General features: G+C 33.8%; 1 protein-coding gene across 11 annotated transcripts in view; it reads left to right on the top strand.

Annotated features, from left to right (window-relative positions):
- Sbf2 (SET binding factor 2) overlaps window positions 1–22302 on the top strand; it is a 406422-nt gene that overhangs the window by 256942 nt on the left and 127178 nt on the right. For all 11 annotated transcript variants that reach the window (XM_074041194.1, XM_074041166.1, XM_074041157.1 and 8 more), the window contains 5 exons: window positions 405–533; window positions 3194–3292; window positions 12552–12756; window positions 15501–15610; window positions 16526–16675. In XM_074041194.1, the coding sequence (XP_073897295.1) occupies window positions 405–533; window positions 3194–3292; window positions 12552–12756; window positions 15501–15610; window positions 16526–16675 (693 nt within the window). The remainder of the gene's footprint in view (window positions 1–404; window positions 534–3193; window positions 3293–12551; window positions 12757–15500; window positions 15611–16525; window positions 16676–22302) is intronic.

Genomic DNA, 22302 nt, shown 5'->3' with positions numbered 1-22302 from the left:
TAATTGAATAAAACTGCTTATTTTTTCTAGCTGTATATAATAACTTTAGTTTATTAAATGTGCTTATTTAAAATGTCTGCTTTGTGTGGTACATGACAATTCTTAGTAATACTGCGGAATTAACATGTTTTTCTTCAGAGTATGTTAACTTTAAATTTTTTTAATTGAGTGTTAATTTCTGATTTTTTCTCTTATTAGATAGATTCAATTTTATTCTTTCCAATTCATGTAGTATTTCGGGTACCACACAAAAACTTTTTTTGAGCAAAGTGTTTTTTTTTAACAATACATACTTATACATAAGGGCATTTATATAGGCTTTGGTATTTCTGTTATATTTTTATTTTGACTATTTGCTCATTACCAAGCAATAAATTATCATTTCACATTTTCTTTCTCTACAGACAGCCTTCTTGGGGCAGCGTGGTTTGGTTGAGAATGATTTCCTCACTAAAGTACTCAATGGAATGGCATTTGCAGGTTTTGTTTCAGAAAGAGGTCCTCCCTATAGACCCTGTGATCTGTTTGATGAGGTATAGTTCTTATAAAATGAATGCATTGTTTATAGACATAATTAGACTAGTAATTAAAAGTAGAGAAACATTATTTTAACACTCAAATTCATAAACATTAATAATCCAAACATTATTTGTATGCTTATCAAATCTTAATATTCACAATGTGAATTAGGAAAGCTGGAAAAATATAATCATAGGATGTCTCGTAAGTATATAAAAATTTGAACAACTGAGCTTTAAATAGTTGATTAAAATCTTTTTGGAAATTTAACAGTGATGTGTAAATACAACTCTTAAGGTAATTGTACGGTGATTCTTTTATCAATCTGCTAGGGAGAAAAGTCTAAATTTTGGTGCATAAATATGTGACTTCAAATTTCAATTACATTTAGTCCATCAGTGTCATGGTGTAATACTTTAAATTTATGGCATTCTTACTAATCAATAGTCAACATTTGTTTAGCATCCTTAGGAGATATAAATATATAGAAGAGAGATTTAGTCTCTACCTTCAAGGAATTGACCATATAAAGGGAAAAATAGGACAGATATGACTCAAGATAAGGATACTATTTTACATTTATTGCACTTTCTCTTTTGTTAATGCATCTTTTCATTTACCATTTAAGTCTGTATTGATAGAACTGCATTTTGGGGATGGAACAATGAATATTCCACTTTAATTTCTGAAAGAGCATGGTATTATAACCAATAAATCTAAAAGTTTCTTGAAGTCTGTAAAAGAAAAATACTCCTGCCACCCAAGATAAAGGGGAATATATTAGTTGTTATATTTTACCACTGGTGGTTTTATTTTATGTAGAGAAAATAGGAATAAAGTTATTAAATACCACTGATTCAGAAAGGATAGTACTCAACAGTTAAACACTCAAAGGTAAGAATTAAATTTTAGTTCTGATTATGAACACCCAGACTGAATACTTTAGTTAATAACACAAAGTGTTTGAAGACTTAAGAGAGATTATCCTGAGGTGCATAGTTCTTTCTAATCAACTATTTGTTAAGCACTGATCCTCTGTTGATAATATTTAATATGATTGGCCATTGATTTTACTAATATTTGTATCAGCCTTTAGATTCCTAATTAAGTAATTGATGTGAAATGTCTTATGAGGTTAAATTATGATGCTCTCCAAGGTCTTTTTCTACCTCTGACGTTTTATTAGTCTCTGAGGCTTTAATAGTAACATTGGTTTATATACTCTCTTTTTTTTCTATCCAGATTTTCCTTACTAGTTCCTCTGGCAGATTCATCACAACTAAAGTCAGATTACTTGCAGAAAATTTGCTTGCCATCACTTGTATTTTTGTAGGTCCTTCCCTTATCTGGAGTGCCTTCCCTGCAGCTTTCAACCAGCAATGTCTTCTGTTCTTCATATTCAGCTGTTACCTTACCACATCCTTCAATGTTTCTAAGGGTAGTTGACTCTGAGAGCTCCTAGATCACATTAAGTTTCATTTTATGTCAGCTTATTTTTATTTTATATATGTATATGTGTATATACATGTATGTATATGTATATATGCATGTATGTATCTTCTATATCAGAAACAATGGTAAAACAAAGTCTCTAAGATTCTTATTAGATTTCTTGTTAGTGATTATCCAGTTCTCTGTTCTGTACATAGTGATGATTTTTTGTACCATGTTGATACTCAAAAGCTAATTGATTATATCTATATGTCAATTCAAGGGCCTAAGAGAAGCAGTGTATCAGACCTAAATAGTTTCTTGTTTGACCTTATATGACCGTTTACATGGGAATGTGCTTTTTGTAGGAAAATAACATTGGCTTCTAGGAAAGAAATCTTTGTTTCCCTTTGTGGTAGGGCAGGCTACCACATGCTGTTTTACGGAGCTTTGAGAGGCAGCATTGTGCATTGTCTTAGGAATATAGACATCTTCGAATGAAGAAAATGTTTGCCTTTGTGAATTCTTGCCTAGAATAGGTAAAGCCATGGTTTTATGTGCCTGTCTACTCCAGTGAATCCGTTAGCCCCTAAAAGGAAGAATATCTATTGTTCCTTTTCTTTTTTTTTTTATCTTCCATCTGTTTATCCTCCAACAATTCCTTTCCTACTAAGCATTCTTTTCTCTCCCTTAAGTATGCCCACTCATACAGTTCTCTCAGTAAATTAGTTAATCGGGAGATGGACTATAATCTATATATAATTTGAGAATGAGAAGCCTAAATGTCATCATGCTTTTCCATGTTATTTTAGATATGAGAAAAATGAAGTCCAGGAGTTTAAGTGACTTGTCCCAGATCACACTGTCCACAGAGCTAGGTCTGGAATCTGAGCAACCTGACATGTACACTTGGTCATGTTTTGTGAGTTAAGGAAATATTTATAGACTTTCTTAATTTCTCTGAGTAAGAAAATTGTCTGAGTCAGACTTGGCCAAATGACAGGGTTTCTCTGAGCTCCAGAAATGACAATTCCCAAGAATCATTGAGGAGGGACTACCAGGCAATTCAAGGATTTGATAGACTTCTGTAATCCCAGAATAGAGGTGAAACCCAGTCAAAACCTAAAGGACTTTTGTTTGAAAACTAATATATATTTTAGATGCTGTTTGGTTTGCAAACTGTATGAAATTATCAGTTTTTAAATTCAGTATTGATATTTTACCACTTGATTTTTATTCCAAGTTGGTAGCCTTTGAAGTAGAGAGAATTAAAATTGAAGAAAATAACCCATTGAAGATGATAAAGCACATCAGAGAACTTGCTGAGCAACTATTCAAAAATGTAAGTATATTTAGACAGTCATTAATTTAAAAAGTATTAATAAAATGTTTCATTTGCAAAACTAAATAACTTTATCTTCCTAGTGATAATCTTTTTGCTCTGGATTATAAATTATAAGATACTATAATTGCTACTTTATATCAAAATAGATCTCATTTTTTGAAGTAATTTTCCTGTCAATTACTGTATTAGGAAAATGTCTTAGTCCATTTTTTTTTCGTTTATCATTTTAAGACATAAAAATTAGATACATTGGAGGTCAGAAGCACCTCTGACAGCATTGACCAGTGTGCTCTGCTTAAGTTTGGTAAGAGTGATTGTCAGTTGGATAATAAATATCATTTATGTAACACTGTTTTGAACAGACAGGGAGTAAAAAGCTGAAAGAAAGAAAGAAAACTGGAAGTGACTACAGAAATCAAAGGTGAAAATACTCTCTGAATAGAAGAAATGCAGTAAATTAAAAGGATTAGGATGTGATAACATATGAACTAATCATTTATGTAATAGGAAAGAAGAGACCTTAGAAGATTATATGCAGATGTGGAATAATGGATTTGGGCTTCACATTTCTCCCACAGGTGAAGCTTTTGAGTCTTTTTGCTAAGAAACATGAAGTAAGAGGGAAATGGTGCCCTCCAGGGAAAAGTAGAAGGAAGATATATTTTTAAGGAAATAGAATTAGAAAAGACTTGGGGTTAGTATCCTGGCTTCAAAGAATATTGTTTAATTTAGACATTTGGACATTGAATCATTAGTCAGTGCTTTGTCACAGTCATTTGAAATCTGAGTACCATTTGAATAAAAGTAAGATAGTAAAATGTGTTCCTTCTTTGTTTCATTTTTTTCTTTTCTTTATTTCTTTCCTTCCTTTTTTTTTTGGTATTGAGGATTAAATCTAGGACCTGTGCATGTAAACATCCACTCTACCTCTGAGCTACACCTCTGCCCTATTCAATTATTTATGAGTTTCAACTTTTGCATTCAGAATCTGACTGGTGGTGGCTCATATCTTAATCATAGTTACTTGGGAGGCTGAGATTGGTAGGACAGTTTGAGGTCAGCCAAGGCAAATGGTTCAAGAGACTCCATCTCCAAGAGGGCCAGAGCTTAAAATGGGCTTGAGTTGTGGCTCAAGGAGTAGTGTACCTGCTTCACAAACTTGAAGCTCTAGGTTCAAACCCCAGTCCGACCAAAAAAAAAAAATAGGGATGAAGTTACTTTCTTGGGTCATGTGGGAACTTGGAAGTAACGAGAAGGGTCATGTCAATAAAAGAAAATAATCCACAAGGTTCTGTTTTTAAGTAGTCATTTTTTTTAATTACATATTTAAAATTCCCCTTTGGTAAGCAAGAATCAACCATATAATTTTACTGTTTCCTTATTATTAGATTAAAACTGAGACCTGGTGATTCCATTCAAATGTTTGTAAATACTTTATTGTACTGAAGTCTGGTATGCATATCTAGCCTCTTTTTTTACTTTTATTTTAAGTACCTGAAAAACACCTTAATTTTCCAGTTTCTTGTCAGCATTCCTTTATATTGCTTTTTAGTGAGACTTTAGGAATGTGAATATGATGAATTGTGACTGGATTTAGCTAATCTTCTAGATTTCTGGAACTTCCTGAATAATTAAGAAAAGCATTTGTTGACTTTAATGTGATAGAAAAGTAGAATAAAGGAGAAGTAGAGGACTAAATCATTTAGAGACATGTTAGGTAACCATTGGTGGGGTTTATGCTATGAAGATTATTGGCAGCACATTCATACCACTTTTCTTTCTCTACCCAATATATAATGCTGAGGTCTGGCTACTTTGTCTTCCAGTATCTGCGTGAAAGCACATTTGCCTATTTATCTGTCTTATCCCTATTTTTTTTTTTTTTTTTTTAGGTACTAGGGATTAAACCCAGAGTCTCAAGCTCAAGTGCTCTACCACTTGAGCCATGCCCCCAGCCCTTTTGTTTGGAGTTTGTTTTTTGAGATAGAGTCTCACTAACTTTGCCTAGGCTGGTCTTGAAATCACAATCCTTCTGCCTCTGCCTCCTATAAGGAGCTAGGATTACAGGCATGTACCATCACATTTGGTCCCTGATTTATTTATTTATTTATTTATTTATTTTTATTTTGGGGTGGAGGGTAACACTGGGGTTTGATGTCAAGAGTCTTGTGGTTGCTAAGCGGGTGCTCTACCACTTGAGCCACACCTTCAGCCCTCATAATTCTTTAAAAAGAAGTTTTTTTGTGGCACTGAGATTTGAACTCAGGACCTATACCTTGAACCACTCTACCAGCCCTATTTTTGTTATGGGTTTTTTTGAGATAGGGTCTCACGAACCAGCTTTGAACCATGATCTTCCTGATCATGGTTCCTAAGTAGCTAGGATTACAGGCATAAGCCACCGGCACCCATCTAAAAAAAATTTTTTTATTAGCAAATATTGATAGCACAAGTCCTGTGGTTCTTGTAAAGGACCACTAACTGCACACAATGAAAACATTGAAATAGATCAAGACAAGAATTTTATAAAACCTCCATTCCACGACATTAAGAAATTAGTTGGATACATGTTTTACGTAGTACAATTTTTCTTATTTTTTTGCATTTGCAGTCATACATAAATATTTGCTAGAGCCTGCAATTTGTCTGACAGTTTATTAAAAGCTAAAGGAAGAATTAGAATATTTAGATTTCCTGTAAAGTAATATAAGATTTCTAATTGTGCTTTATAGATATTTCATTGCCCAGCAGTGAACCAAATAGGTGTTAAAATTCTGTTGATAAAGCATGTTCAAATATATGAATAGTCACTCTAAGTCAAATAAGATCTATACCCTTTAAATTTCTGCAGAAAGTTGGTTTTGCTACCAAGTAAATTTAATCTGAATTGATATTTGTCCTCTTTGCCTACCATGAATAAAGGGATTTTTTTCATTATAGAAAGGAAGTAAAATATTATAATTACCCATAGTTACAGAAAATCAAGACATAGACATAAATAACTTACTAGATTATTATGGCAAAATAATGCCCTAACCCAAAGTATAAATTCCTGTTTGATTTGTTTGTTTACTCATAAATCAGGTTTATTGTGATTTAATTTACCTGTAGTAAAATTAACCTTTTTTCAGTGTACAGTTCTGAGTTTTGACAGATACATAATCATGTGACCACTAGCATTATAATAAGTACATGCAACATTTCTGTTGTCCCAGAAGTTCCTTAATCCTCTCTATACACATCAAACATTTAACAATCACTAATCTATCTCTGTAGTTTTGCCTTTTCCATAATGTATTTTTTTTTATTTGTCTTCATTCACTTAACATAATGTATTTCACATTCATCAATATTGCCACATATGTATATTTTATGTGTTTTTTATTGCTGAGTGGTATTCTATTATATGGATGTACCAGACTTTTACTTACCTGTTGACCAACTGAAAGACAATTTTGGCAATTATGAATAAAACTGCCCTAAACATTTACACAGGTTTTTTAGTAAATATAAATTTTTATTTCTCTTAGGTAAGTACTTAGGAATAGGATGTCCAGATGTATGGTAGCAAGATAGTTAACTTTATTTTTAAAAAATAGCCTACCAAATTATTTTCCAAATGTCTATATCGTTTTATGTTCCCACCAGCAATAAATGAAAGTTCCATTTGTTCCACATCTTCACTCACACTTGGTATTGTCAGTTGTTATTTTTTGTTGCTTTGTTTTTGTTGTAATCAGTCTAATAAGTGTGGTGATTGTAGCTTCTTGTGCCTTTAATTTGCATGTCAGTAGGTAAATGACAGTGAAGGTCTCTTAGTTACTATATGCTGCCTTGATACTTGGGATGAAAGTACTTGTATTAGAGTAGGGGGTCATGAATTACAGTATTGGTTCTCAGCAGATTCTCCACTCACCCCCAGAAATTTGCCATTATCTGGAGACATGTTTGGTTGTCATAACTGAAGAAGATGTGCTACGGTCATCTAGTGAATAGAGGCCAGGGATGTTTCTAAACATTTTGCATTGCATAGGATATCCCAGCCCTACCCCAAACAAAGAATTACCAAGCCCAAAATGCTAGTAGTGCTGAGGTTAAGAAGCAGTCCCAGGATTAATTCATTAGCACATTAGATATGAAAGACTCATCCACCAAATATATTAGTATTAAGGATGAGATGTTAATGTATGTAGGTGATCATTGAAAGGACAGTGAAGCTGGAAAATTGAGGTTGTTTCATTCCATCAACATCATATATATCACCAGGCAACTCAAAATTGAGTCTAGCTGTGTTTTGACAGTGTTTAGTGATTTACTCCAATGATAGCATTGTCTTAAACTGTATTTGAAGGAATTTTCGTTATCCCACATAACTCTAGGTGTAATTGGTACATATTAAACAATTTTAAATATCTGAATTAGTCTGGTAAACTCAGTATTCTCTAGCAAAATTATGTTGATTTGTCATTCATTACTAAGACCAATGTGTAGGAAAAAAATTTTTCCCAATGTGGCTGTTGCCTACTGTGCATTTCCAGTGAGGCTTGGAGTCTTTTGTTGTGCTCTGCTTTTATTTGAAGTGTACTCTTGGCCATTTTCTATAAACCATAAGCATATTCTCATTTAGCCTGCCAAAGGAGAAAAATACCAAATATCTGTTTCCATACCAAATGGTGTGTGTATCATTTTTTCTGAGAAAAAAAATCATTGACTCTTCTATTAATATAATATACTCTAAAATTGGGAATACAATGACCAGCTCTTGAAAATCATTTTTCAAATTCAAAATTCTCTCTTAAGGATAGTGTCAGGTTTTCTTGGGAAGTTCATTTTGGTGGACTTGGAAAAATTGTTGCCTTGTTCACTAAAGTATTTAGTTGTCTCTTTGGTTATTACTTTGTATTTGCATTTCTTTGGAATCAAAGACAAAAATTTGCATGCTTAATTGCACTGTTTGAAAAGAATAAATTTCCTTGTTTCAGCAACAAAATCGGGCTGTAGTTTTTAATGATCTCAGTAACCTTCAAGGAATCAGTTCAAATTCTTTTGAAGGTACAAATAAGGAAAGGTTTCTAAGATTGTGTAGAGTGCAAGGAACTCTAACTCTCATTGCCACTCTGTTCTCAGAAGTCATTAAGGAGCCATGTTATGCTCTGTGGCCGATGTCCTTTACATTTATCATGTTGCCCGTTAGAGGGCAGTAGTGCACAGACACAGCAGCCAGAAATCAAATACTAGATTTGGGGACATGAGTCTTTTCTATATCTTCTAAACACAGTATATCATAATTCAGTACATTTAACCCATGATCTGCATTTTAGTGTAGGATTTCTATATAGCTACAGATAGCCTCAACTTTGAACTTTGTTTTAACATAATTTTTAAATGCATGTTATTCTGAATTGTGTATGGGTTTGGTTTACAATAGTTCTAATTGTTTATGGGAATACTACTAATAGTAGCAACATATTTTTGTTAATAAGTGATTTATACTTAAACCCTCACTAGGTACTATTACTTCTATTACTAGGACTACTATTAAAAATACAAGTAGCTAATAATGTGATGAGAACCTGTGGAAAAAGTAATGTTTTTCGTTTTAGAAGCATGGTGTTCTATCAAAGAACAAGTAATGAATAAATATTTTTTCAAATAATATAGCCTGGACTTTTGGAAAACAGCTTTTAGATTTATTCTGGGGAGGAATGTCTCTAGTGTGTATATATTCATGCTTTTCTAAACAGTTTGCATCAATCCTCACAAGAACCTTGTGAAGTAAGGTACTGTGTTATTATCTTCAGTACAATGAGGAAATTAAAGCACAAAGGGATGTGTGAATTGTTATTGTACCAGATCACATATTACCTCTCTCACTGAATTATCTAACCTTTTCTCTGGTGCTATCACGGTTTCCATTAATCCTGTTTCTGGGCTCACCATTTCATTGTCCTTTTGACCCTTCACTAACACCAATTGTCATACTCTATTAACTTATTCTTTGTGTTTGTCCTGAGTTAATCAACTTATAAAGAGGAAAAATTTATTTTAACTCATGAGTTCTGAGGTTTCAGTCTATAGTCACTTGACTCTATTGCTTTTGACCTGTGAGCAGCATAGTATATCATGGTTGGAGTGCATGTGGAGAAGGATTCTTACCTCATGGCAGCCAGGTAACAGAGAGAAGAGAAGGAGCCAGGATCTCAGTATCCCTTTCAAAGGCATGTACCCAATGAACCAACTTGCTTCCACTACGCCCTGCCTCATAAAGGTTCCACCACCTTCCAGTAGTGCTTCTTGCTGGTGATCAGGCCTTTAGCTTGGAGGACACTTAAGATTCAAACCGTAACATTCTTCTTCTGAGTTTCCTTGACTATTTATGCAACTTTGTTCTTTCCTATAAAACTTGCGATAGCCAGGTGCTGATGGCTCACGCCTGTAATCCTAGCTACTCAGGAGGCAGAGATCAGGAGGATCACAGTTCAAAGACAGCATGGGCATAATAGTTTGCAAGACCATATCTCAAAAAACCCTTCACAAAAAAGAGCTGGTGGCATGGCTCAAGGTGTAAGCCCTGAGAGCAAGCCCCAGTACCAAAAAAAAAAAAAAACCTCAGGATAAACTTACCACATTATAAGCCAATTCTTTGGATATTCTAACTTGAATTGATACATGCATCCTTGTTTTTCTAAAGGACCTTGAATCATTTTTGTAATAAGACATAGGAGAAATTGTAAGACATAAATAAAATGCAACCCAAAAAGATGCTGACGTCCTTAACAAAATTTCTACTTCTTTCTTTCATGTTTTAAAATTTGTTATAATGAATATTATTTGCTTCATGGGAAATATATTTTGTGTTTTTATTAGAAAAAATAGAAATAGAAAACAGAAGTATTAAAGAATATATTTAAATGATTTAAGCCTCAAGATCCATATGAATTATCCCCTGGCCTAAAAAAAAATCTGTCCAATATGTTTTAGAGAAATGATATTGAAACAGGAAGCATGATCAAGAGCTATTTAAAATTTTTGAGGATATAATATATGCATAGAAATCATACCAAAAGAACAGAGAAAAACAAACATAATACTTTTTTAAAAAGAACAATTGGAGATGATGTTATTAACCAGTGATATTAACCAGTGATGTTTGGTTAATATCAGGCAGAATTTTAGACCATTTTCAACATATTTTACCTTCTGAGGAACCTTGTAAGGTAAGCCTGAGTATGTATCTTCAGTAAAATTATTTGTCCAAAATCACATAGTGAGTAGAGAAAGAGCTAAAGCCTAGGCTTTTTTTTTTAACACTTAATATTGCTCAGATATGCTAACTACATCATCTGCCTTACCCCACTCTTTCCTTTTTTCTGGGTCTAAGCCATATAACCAAGAAGAACTGTGGGGAGCAGTTATAATAGATTATGACAGTTTTCAACTGTCAGGAGGATGTATGGGGTAGTCTTGAGTTTAATCTATATCATGAATAACATAGTTCAGTGGGAATAAAGAATTTCCTTGTTGCAAGAGGATAACAAATGCTAGAGTTGATCTAAAAATGGTTATAAAGCAGTCTTCCCTGGAGAACTTTATGGGATATATGAATTCCACTCTGCCTATAATATTTGAAATACAATCCTACCTAGTAGGTGTCAGATATTTGAAAACATTGCCTAATAGGGGCTGAAGGAGGAAGTACCCAGCATCAAAAAATAAATTAGCTGACACCAATTACTGCAATTTTGATATGTGTTCTACATTGTGTCCCACTTAAGATGCAGTAGGAAGTACTTTAGAGTGCCTGCTATATGCCAGACAGTTTCTAGGTACAACTGTGTAACAGAGGACACACACACAAAAAAAATGTCTAATTGAATTAAACATCTGCCTTCATAAGCTTCATTTTAGTGAAAAAAAGACAAGAAATAAGCTAAATAAAATTCATGGTATGTGAGAGGGTGATAAGTACTAAAGAGAAAAGTGAGGATAAGGAGTGTGGGAGGGGTGGGAGGTTGGATAGTGTAATTTTAGGTAGGATGACCAGAAAAGATGACATTTCAGCAAAGAAAGTCAAGTTTGATGGGTCAGGCATTTTAGGCAGCGGAACAGAAGTTCAGGAAGAAGAATGAGTTAAGGAAACAGTAATGGGACAGAGTTGTGTAGAAGGCCAGCTCTTGCAGGGCCTTGTAAAGATTTGATTGAGATGAAGAGCCATTTGAATGAACAGGGTAGTTATGTGATGATCTGTCACACTGTTGAGGGTAGAAGCTGGGAGACCAGATAGGAGACTATTATACTGTTACGGGAAGTGTGACCTGAACCAAGATGTCATGAAAAGTGGTCAGGCTATTAACATATTCTAAAGGTAAAGTCCCTAAGGTTTGCTAAGGAATGAATAATTGGGCGTTAGTGAAAAAGAATTAAAGATGACTTAAAGTTAGCTGGGTATGATGATGCATGCCTGAAATGCCAGCTACTCAGGAGGATCACAAGTCCTAGAACAGCTAGGGCAAAGTTAGTGAGACCCTATCTCAAAAACAAAAAAAATACAAACAAAAAGTCTGGGAGCATAGCTAAAGTGGTAAAGCACTTGCCTAGCAAGCATGAGACCCTGGGTTCAATCTTCAGTGGCGTCTACCAACAACAAAAAAAAACCCAGTTTTTCAATTGAGCAGTTGTAAAAAAAATAAACAGTGCCATTTACTGGAGTGGAAAAAACTGAAGAAAACAGGTTTCAAGATGGTAAAGATTAAGAGCTCCATTTCAGACGTATGTTGAAGATATTATTTTAAATCCAAGTGGAAATACTTGTGTAGACAGTTGAACACATGGATGTAGAGTTCAGAAGAAAGCTCAGTTCTCCAGCTGAAAATCTGAGTCATTGGTGTTTTTATGGCTAATAGATAGGAAATTGGAGGCAATTCCAAGGAGATAAGTGTTAATAAAAAAGAGACTGAAGGACTGAGCTTGGAGGTCTTCACGTAATTGAGAAATAGACATAGAGCTAGCAAAAAGACACGAAGACCAAGGGAAGTAAGTGTTAATGGAACAGGAAGACAAGTGACTAACTGTCTCAGGTGCTGCTGATAAATCTTGGAAGAAATAAGTTCTGGTTTTCTGTTTTCTGATGTATATGAATGTCTGTATAATCACAACTGTCTGATTTCACTGTGTGTTCCTGAGGTCCTTTTTGCCCTTCCTATCTGCCATTGTTATTTTAAATTTTTAAAAATTTTACCTATGTCTGATATTACAGGAGAATCCAAACCCCCATATGGCATTTCAAAAAGTTCCACGTCCGACAGAAGGATCCCACTTGCGAGTTCATATTCTTCCTTTCCCAAAGATTAATGAAGTCCGAGTTCAGGAATTAATACAGGAAAATCTTACTAAGAACCAGAATGCACCTCCTGCTACCCGAATGGAAAAGAAGTGTGTTGTGCCAGCAGGTCCTCCTGTTGGTATGTATTTGTCTGTCCATCTGTTTTTAAAGTAAACCTTTTTTCAAGATATAGGACACAATAAACAAAACTGTACAATTTTGTGAATGTTACAAAATGAACAGATTCATGTAACTAGAATCAGAACATTGTCAGCACTCAGAAACTGCCCCGCTCACCTCTTCTCACCAAGGGTAGCTGCTATCTAACTTCTACCACTATAAATTTTTTTTAAATCATTGAGATACAGTTCACATACCATAAGTTCTCCGAAAGTGTACAATTCAGTGGTTCTTAGTATTTCCAGAGAGTTATTCAGCCATTATCACTATTTAGTTTGTGAACTTTTCATAACCCATATGAAATCCTATACCTTATAACTGGTTTTCCATTTCTTCCCCCAAACCACCTCCTTTCCAGATTAGTTAGCAGTCTACTTTCTGTCTTCATAGATTTGCCTATTCTGAATATTTTATATAAGTAGAAATATACACTGTTTGAGCTTTTGTAACTTGCTTCTTTCATGTAGCATAATATTTTTAAGGTTTTTTTTTTTTTAAATGTAGCATGTATCAGGATATTGTTGCTTTTTTGTGACTGAATAATATTCCATAGTTATAATAGATCACATTTTGTTATCTATTCATCAAATAATGAATATTTGAGTTAGTTCTACTTTTTGATTTATGAATAATGCTATGAACATTCATGTGCAAATTTTTGTGTGGAGATAATGTTTTCAGTTCTCTTGGGTATACCTAGGAGTATGTAAAGTCATACAGTAATTTATGTTTAGTGTATAGAAGAACTGCCAAACTGTTTGCCAAAGCACGTGCACCATTTTTACACTTCTGCAAATATCTCCATAGCCATTAAGAATGCTGAGCATATTTTTATATGCTCCTTGGACATTATAGATCTTATTTAAGGAATATCTGTTTGCTTAATTTTAAATTGAGCTGTTATATTTTCATTACTGTACTATTAACATTCTGTATATTCTTTATACAGTTCCCTTTCCAGTAAACAATTTGCAAATGTTTTCTCTCATTTGTGCATTATCTTTCTGTACTGATTTTTATTTCTTTTCTGTTTTTTCTAGAAATTGAAGGGCTATGTTAAAGTCTCCCATTACAGTAATAGTTTTGTCTATTTCCCATCTTAGTTCTAACTGTGGTTTTCTTCATGCATCCTGAAGTTAATTTATTAGATATATATATTTATAAGTGTTATAACATCCTAGTGACTGATCTCTTTGTTGTTATGAAATGTAAACTGAACTGTATTTTCCAAAGGAAAATATTAATTCCCTGGTGGTAAACATACTCATAAAAATATGCATTCTAGTAGTTCAAGCTAAAGAAAATTTAAAATAGTGCTAAAGAGATTTCAGAATTGAAAGTTTATCAACATAATGATGTTGCTCTTTCAATAAAGTATATGTTATTATTTGGAGACAACAAGAAGCTTCCTACTGTAGTTTGAACATATTTCTATTTCAGTCTGTACCACTGTGTTAGAAGCATCAGAGCCCACAATTAAGAATGAGAGTTTCAGATAGAAAATTAACTATCATGATTATGCAGACAATGTTACATGACTTTCAATGATTTGAAGAAAGAAATTAAAATCCCTGTAAAGGCTGTAGTCTAGTGCATTGTATCATGCCACCAGGTTTCTAGATCCTGCTGACGCACTGTAGTTTGTAAGATGTCACCCTGGGGGGAAGCTCAACAGAGTACATAGAGTCTCTTTATACTATTTTTGCAACTTTCTATCAGCCTGTGATTATTTGAAGATTAAAAAACTTAAAACATTATTCGAAGAACATAAAGTTTGTATTGATGAGATGAGAGAGATGCTAATGAGTCAAATTGTCTTTCTTTTTAGGTATGTAAGGAAGTGAGGGATTGTGCCTTCAGAGTCAAAAGAATAGCCATAAAATACAAGCCGTCTTTCTTTTGGGCTTAAGAATGATGGATAACACTTCATTTGTATAAATGATATAACATTATTATAGTTCTTTGTGATAATGTGCTTTTCTTTTCTTTACAAATACTACTTTCATTTATATTCTTCTAGTATTCTTTTAATCAGTTAAATTTATCTAGGTAACTTTAGCTCTATGATAGACTAGAATTTTCCAACCCTGTGTGTCCAGGTGAAATGTGCTAAGTTCATAAGAACAAAAAGCACTAAGAAGTAACTTTGCTAAGCCATTACAGCAATCCGTTGGCTGCCATCGTTTCTCTTTTTGTTTTAATACTGTGTCCTCCCTTCAGGTCCCTCTGTTCAGATTAGTAGTATCTGATTTTTTTTCTCCGTGTAGTTTTTCCTTAGTGATATCTTAGAAGTGTCAGCATTTTTTCTGTTGCTTATCGCCTTGTGTATGAACATTAGCTATTTTTGTTGTGGTCCTGTATCATAGACCTTTCCTGTCATATCATTTTGTTTACAATTAAAATCTAAAATAGATGCCTACCTTTGCTTACTAAAATGTTCCTTTGCAGTATGAATATATTTGCATAAGAGTTAGTTGTATCATTAGAATCTGTCCTGTGACATATCCATTGATTAGCCATACACTTCAGAACCCAAAACAATAATCAAAATAATGAAATAGAATACTTTTAGTGCCATGTAACAAGGGAAAAGATAAATACTAAATGTTGGTCATGTTAATAGAATGAAAGCCATATTCCCTTGTTTTTGTAATTGTCAAAAAAGCTTAATTTGTTTATATTTGCTTTATATTCCTTTGTTAGTTTCAATAATGGATAAGGTGACAACAGTTTTCAACAGTGCACAGAGATTGGAAGTTGTTAGAAACTGCATTTCGTTCATATTTGAAAATAAAACTTTGGAGACTGAAAAGGTAATAAAATGCCATTTTTCTCAAGCATTTAGGATTTCCCTTTCAGAATTACATGTTTAGGTTGCCATCTGGCCCATCCTCTAATTCTTTTCTTTTCCCTAATAAATGTCCCTTCATTATTTGAGTCATTTTAAATGAACAATATGATTTAAAACTGTGGTCCAAACCTAGCTACATGGCTATGAGAAAAATATTGGTAGTTATTTTTTCCCTTAAATTTTTCTTTTTCTTGGTGTGACTGTGGGTTTGAACTCAGGGTTTCATGCTTGCAAAGTAGGCACTGGTGACACTTAGGCTAAGCCTACAGTCCTTTTCCTCAAGCTTTTAGACATTGTTCTTTAAACTTTATTTTGGCATATTACTTATAAACTTTATTTAAAATATAATTTTATTTATTGCAAATAATCTAGTTAGATTGTGCAATGAATTACAAAAATTGGTATTCAACTTAAATGTGCCTCCTTGAATTTTCTTGTCTTAATGAAGCATACGGAACATAATGTAGCCTTTTCTTAGAGACTTGTGTCTCTTGTGTTTTCAGTCATTGTAATTTTTCCTTCTATTCTTGGCATGGAAACTTGGCCAGTTATACAAAGAAGGTAGGTCTAAAGTGTCTGTGGCTTTGAGTTGTGATCTGAAGCAATAGTCAGTTTGGCAAATAAAGTTCAGTTAGGTCTAAGAAAAAAGGCAGATTTAGTATTTTTTTCAATTTACCACATAAGCTAATTTTTATTTTCCTTGTTGGCTTACAAATAAAAAATAACTACAAATCTGCCTGTCTTATTGTTAGTCCTAATAGCAAGTCACCTCTTCACTGAGTGCTTAATGACAGGAGGCATTTGAATTTTCAGAGAGATGGAAGGTTTTTCTTTTTCCAGTAGTACCTGTGATCACTTGTAACTCTCTTGTTCTCAGACCCTTCCTGCTGCTTTGAGGGCCCTAAAAGGAAAGGCAGCAAGACAATGTCTCACTGATGAACTGGGTTTGCATGTCCAGCAAAACCGGGCAATATTGGACCATCAACAGTTTGACTACATAATAAGGATGATGAATTGTACTCTACAGGTAATTTTGAGTCCTTTCAGATTATTCCTCTTATTTGAGAATACTTTTAATTTTCCAAAAGATCTAGTAATTACTGGTATACCAAATTCTTGAGGCCACCACAGCTGATAAGATGAAGAGTCAATACCCATACCATTTCTGTCAAAAACACTTATTCCATATTTGACATAAGTATTAAGAGTTTTTGATTCTTTGCTTTCTCTTGAAAAATACTAGATTATTTTAGTAATTTTGTAATATAAGCAAGCTCTTCAAAAATGAAAAGTCATCTTTAAAGAATTGAGTTATATATCACATCATAGCTTTTCAGTATCACATCAGTACTTTTCAGTCACTGTTTTAGTTATACTATTAAGGCAGAGAGCCATTAATGATGAACAATGGTTAATGAATGAATGATTTACTAAGCACTTTGTATTTGTAAAGCACAAAAGAAAAAAATTTCTAGTGACCTTCAAAATAGCCATATGATTTTACAGAAATAATCTTCCCACAAAATAATAGAGACTGAAACTAGAAGGAGCAAATAATATGGCTTTCTTTTTGATGTTCTATGATATCAGCGTCTTATTCTCTATAGTTAGTACAAAAATACTTTTTCAAGGGGGAAAACGTGATACTGAGAATTCATAAAACATCTATCGGACTTAAGAGAAAGTAAGCAAGTACATGTTGAACACTGTCATATCACAAGCAAGAATTCCAGGATATAGAAGCAATAAAAATTATGGATGAAAGAAGCCCTAAATAAATAAGAAAATATACCATCTTCATGAATTGAGAGACTTCATATAATAAAGATGTCACTTCTTCTTGAAGTAATCTATAGAAGTAATGCAGTTTCTGTCAGAATCCTAAGCAGAAGAGCAAAAATCTTTATAATTACCAACACAGTCCAAAAGAAAAAAACAAAGTATGGAAATTGTCTTGCCAGCTATCAAAAAAAATTAGTTTAAGATTATAGTGATTAAGACTGTGTGGAACTGACACAGTCATATTCATAATTATCAATAAAACAGAATTCAGAACCCTAAAACAGATACACACATATTTAGAAATGTGATCTATGGATAAATAGCATTTTAGGGCAAAGGCAAAATGAGCAATTCAGTAGTGACTACATACACATAATATACCATTGACACAATAAATGTGTACACCACACACAAAATTAATTCCACATGAAATAAAGCTTTAAACATAAAGAACCATAAAAGCTGACCTTAAAGCCTAAAATGTTTCAAATACAATAGAAGAGCTATCCCTGTGACTGAGGTAAGGAGAGATTTGTTAAATAAGTTACCAGTACTGCCAGTCTTAAAAGATTGATAATTTTTTTTGATGATACTACGGTTTGAACTCAGGGCCTTGCACTTGCTATGCAGACACTATCATTTGACCCATGTCCTCCAACCCTTTTTTGCTTTGGTTATTTTTTGAATAGGGTTGCCCAGGCCAGGTTGTACTGGGATTCTCCTATTTACACTTCCATGTAGCTGGGATAACAGGTACACACCACCACATTGGTTAAAATAGGATCTCACTAACTTTTTGCTTGGACCGGTCTCAAACCACAATCCTCCTCATCTCCACTCCATGCGTACCTAACATTACAGGTGCGTGCTACCACACCCAGCCTAATATTGATAAATCTGACTACATTAAAATTAACTGTTCATCAAAAAATATATGTACAAAAGAGAGGAAAAACAGGGTGAGTATAACTCATTCTGGTAATTCCAGCATTTGAGAGGCAAAGACAAGAGAATCACAAGTTCAAGGCCAGCCTGGGCTACATAGTAAGACTCTGTCTTTAAAAAAAAAAAAAAGTTCACAAAGCATGTAACTGTCAACAGATTTGTTGTTTGATTATAATAACTCCTACAAATCAATTTTTAAAAAACTTAATTTTAAAATGACTGGAACATAAAAAGAAATTCACTTGATTAATAAGTACATAAAAAGATCTTTAAAAAATTATTTTGAATTTTTAAAAATGCATATTAAAACCACAGCAAATAGCACTCTTGAGCATATATCCAGAGAAGTATAAATCAATATACAAAAGAAACATTCACACACCCATGTTTATCACAGCTCTGTTCACAGTAGCCAAGCTGTAGAATCAGCCTAAGTGCCCAACACTCTGTGAATGGATAAAGAAAATGTGGTATATATCCAGAGTGGAGTATTACTCAGCCATAATAAATGGATTGAACTGTGAAACATCATGTTGAGTGAAATAAGCCAAGCCCAAAAAGGCAAATATTGCATGTTTTCACTTTTATGTGGAATCTAGACCTAAAATGATAATAGTGATGATAATGATTATGATGATGGCAATAATAATGATAATAATGAGTGTAAAAGGGAGACTGGGGGATCAGTGGCAGGAAGGAGAGGGTACTAGAGAATGAAGAAGATCAAAGTACGTTACGTGTGTGTGTGTGTGTGTGTGAAGATATTTGCAAGACATTATTTATCTTCTCATTTCAAAAGAAAGGATTTTTCTCAGAAATTTTTTTTTTTGTTACTGAGGTTTGAACTCAGACCTAGGTCTCACTAGGCTCTATCACTTGAGTCACTCTACTAGCACTCTCAGTAATTCTTACTTAATATTTGTAGTGATTCAATCTAGCATCAAAAATGTAATCTTGTAAGACCACCCACAGAGTGGGAGAAAATATTTGCTAGCTACACATCAGACAAAGGACCGATAAGCAGAATATACACGGAACTTAAAAAACTAAATTCTCCCAAAACTAATGAACCAATAAAGAAATGGGCAAGTGAAATAAACAGAACTTTCTCAAAAGAAGAAATTCAAATGGCCAAAAAACACATGAAAAAATGCTCACCATCTCTAGCAATAAAGGAAATGCAAATTAAAACCACACTAAGATTCCACCTCACCCCTGTTAGAATAGCCATCATTAGCAACACCACGAACAACAGGTGTTGGCGAGGATGCGGGAAAAAAGGAACCTTCTTACACTTTTGGTGGGAATGTAAACTAGTACAACCACTCTGGAAAAAAATTTGGAGGCTACTTAAAAAGCTAGACATTGATCTACCATATGATCCAGCAATACGATTCTTGGGGATATACCCAAAAGACTGTAACACAGGTTACTACAGAGGCACCTGCACACCCATGTTTATTGCAGCACTATTCTCAATAGCCAAGTTAAGGAAACAGCCAAGATGCCCCACTACTGACGAATGGATTAAGAAAATGTGGTATCTATACACAATAGAATTTTATGTAGCCATGAAGAAGAACGAAATGTTATCATTCTCAGGTAAATGGATGGAATTGGAGAACATCATTCTGAGTGAGGTTAGCCTGGCCCAAAAGACCAAAAATCGTATGTTCTCCCTCATATGCGGACATTAGATCAAGGGCAAACACAACAAGGTGATTGGACTTTGATCACAAGATAAAAGCGAGAGCACACAAGGGAGATAGGATAGGTAAGACACCTAAAAAACTAGATGGCATTTGTTGCCCTTAACGCAGAGAAACTAAAGCAGATACCTTAAAAGCAACTGAGACCAATAGGAGAAGGGGACCAGGAACTAGAGAAAAAGTTAGATCAAGAAGAATTAACCTAGAAGGTAACACACATGCACAGGAAATCAATGTGAGTCAACTCCCTGTATAGCTATCCTTATCTCAACTAGCAAAAACCCTGTTCCTTCCTATTATTGCTTATACTCTCTCTTCAACAAAATTAGAGATAAGGGCAAAATAGTTTCTGCCGGATATTGAGGGGGTGGGGGGAAGAGAGAGGGGGTGGGAGGGGGGAGAAATGACCCAAACACTGTATGCACATATGAATTAAAAAAGAAAAGGGCTGTTATGTTTCTTATCTCCACTAACAGTTTTTCAGAGCATCTCCTTCCCTACATCCCTGCCAAGAAGCAGGTTCAATTGCTCTTTTAAATGTTTTTATTTGCTAGATGGGTAAAAAATGGTATGGTTAAAAAATACATATATATTCATTATTATGTTGATGTATGTTCCTTCTGTACCTAATTTTTAGGGCTTTACAGTGAAGTGATATTAAATTTCACTGAATGTTTTTTCTGTATGAATTGAGATGGCATGATTTTTGTACTTCATTTGTGTTGATACAATGTATTATGCTTACTTATTTGTGTATATTGAAGCATTCTTATATCCCTGTGCTACATCCCACTTGATCATGATGAAGTCTTTTTCTGTGCTATTGAATTCAGTATTTTAATATTTTGATGAGAATTTTTGTATATCTGTTCATCAGAAATTTGGGTCTGTAGAAGCTATCCATCTTAAGAGATCCTTCAGAGAGAGACAGAGAGACTGATAAATCTTTGGCAGTTTAAGTCTTACAAGGAAATTATCCATTCATCTAAGTTATCCAGTGTATTGGCATGAACTTGTTAATCATGGTCTTTTATTATACTTTTATTATCTATAGAATTGAGTAATGTCATCACTCTCATTTCTCATAGCAGTAATTTATTGCTTTCCCTTATTTCCCTGTTTAATCTAACTGAAAATCTATTTTGTTGAACTTTGCAAAGTGCCAGTTTTTGTTTTCTCTACCTTTTTTGTTTTCTGTTACTGAATTCTACTCTGAGCTTTATTATTTCTTTCTCTTTTTTTTCAGGGGGGCAGGCAGTACTATGGTTTAAACTAAGGGCCTTGTGCTTGCCAGGTAGGCATTCTACCACTAGAGCCACACCCCCTGCCCTTTTGCTATAGGTATCTTTTAAGTAGGGTCTACTTATGTTTCCAGCATAGCTAGTGTGCCACTTCACCCAGCTTTTACTTGTTGAGATGGGATCTCACCTGTAACCTTCCTCCTCCCAATCTCCACCTTGCCAAATAGCTAGAATTACAGACATAAGCCACTGCAACCAGCTTTTTGTCTGTTAAGGTAGAAGCTGAAGTGATTGATTTATAAGGACTTTCTTTTTTTCTCATACTATGAATTCCTGATGTGATATGTTTTCATTTTCATTCATTTTGAAATACTTTCATTTTCCTTTTGATTTCTTCTTTCAATCCTTGGGTTATTTAGAATTGTGCTAAGTACTTTCCACATCTTTGTGAATCTTCCAGAAATTTTTCTTTCAATATTTTCTTATGTGATTCTGCTATAATCATAGAATGTGCTTGAATCTTTTAAAATTCATTGAAACATGTTTTATGGTCCATGTATAGTCTGTGTTACTAAATATCCCTTGTATACTTGAAAAGAACGTATATTCTAGCCAGAAGATTCTGGATAGGTACATAGTTATGAAACTACAAGTACAGCCATCTTTTTTTCTTCTTGTTGTTCCTTTCCTACTTTAATCGTTCCAGTGGTAATTGTTTAAAAACAAAAAAGAATGGCAAAATTTTCTTGTTTCTGAAGTCTCCACTTCAATTTTGAATGCTTACCATTAACAAAAGAAATATTACAGGTTTCTAACAGCTACATTAGAATCAGATATTTTGCCCTAAATATTTTTCTAGTTATTCAGCACAGAAATGGTCAAAACTCATTGTGAAAAGGGAAAGCACAAGGTGGTTGGAACATTTTTTATAAATACTACTTTATCCAGATTATAGATAGTTTGCACCACAGACAACC

This window comes from Castor canadensis, chromosome 1, assembly GCF_047511655.1.
Source record: "Castor canadensis chromosome 1, mCasCan1.hap1v2, whole genome shotgun sequence".
Taxonomy (NCBI): Eukaryota; Metazoa; Chordata; class Mammalia; order Rodentia; family Castoridae; genus Castor; species Castor canadensis.
Note: the sequence above shows the minus strand (reverse complement) of the source record. Positions and strands in the feature narration are given on the sequence as shown.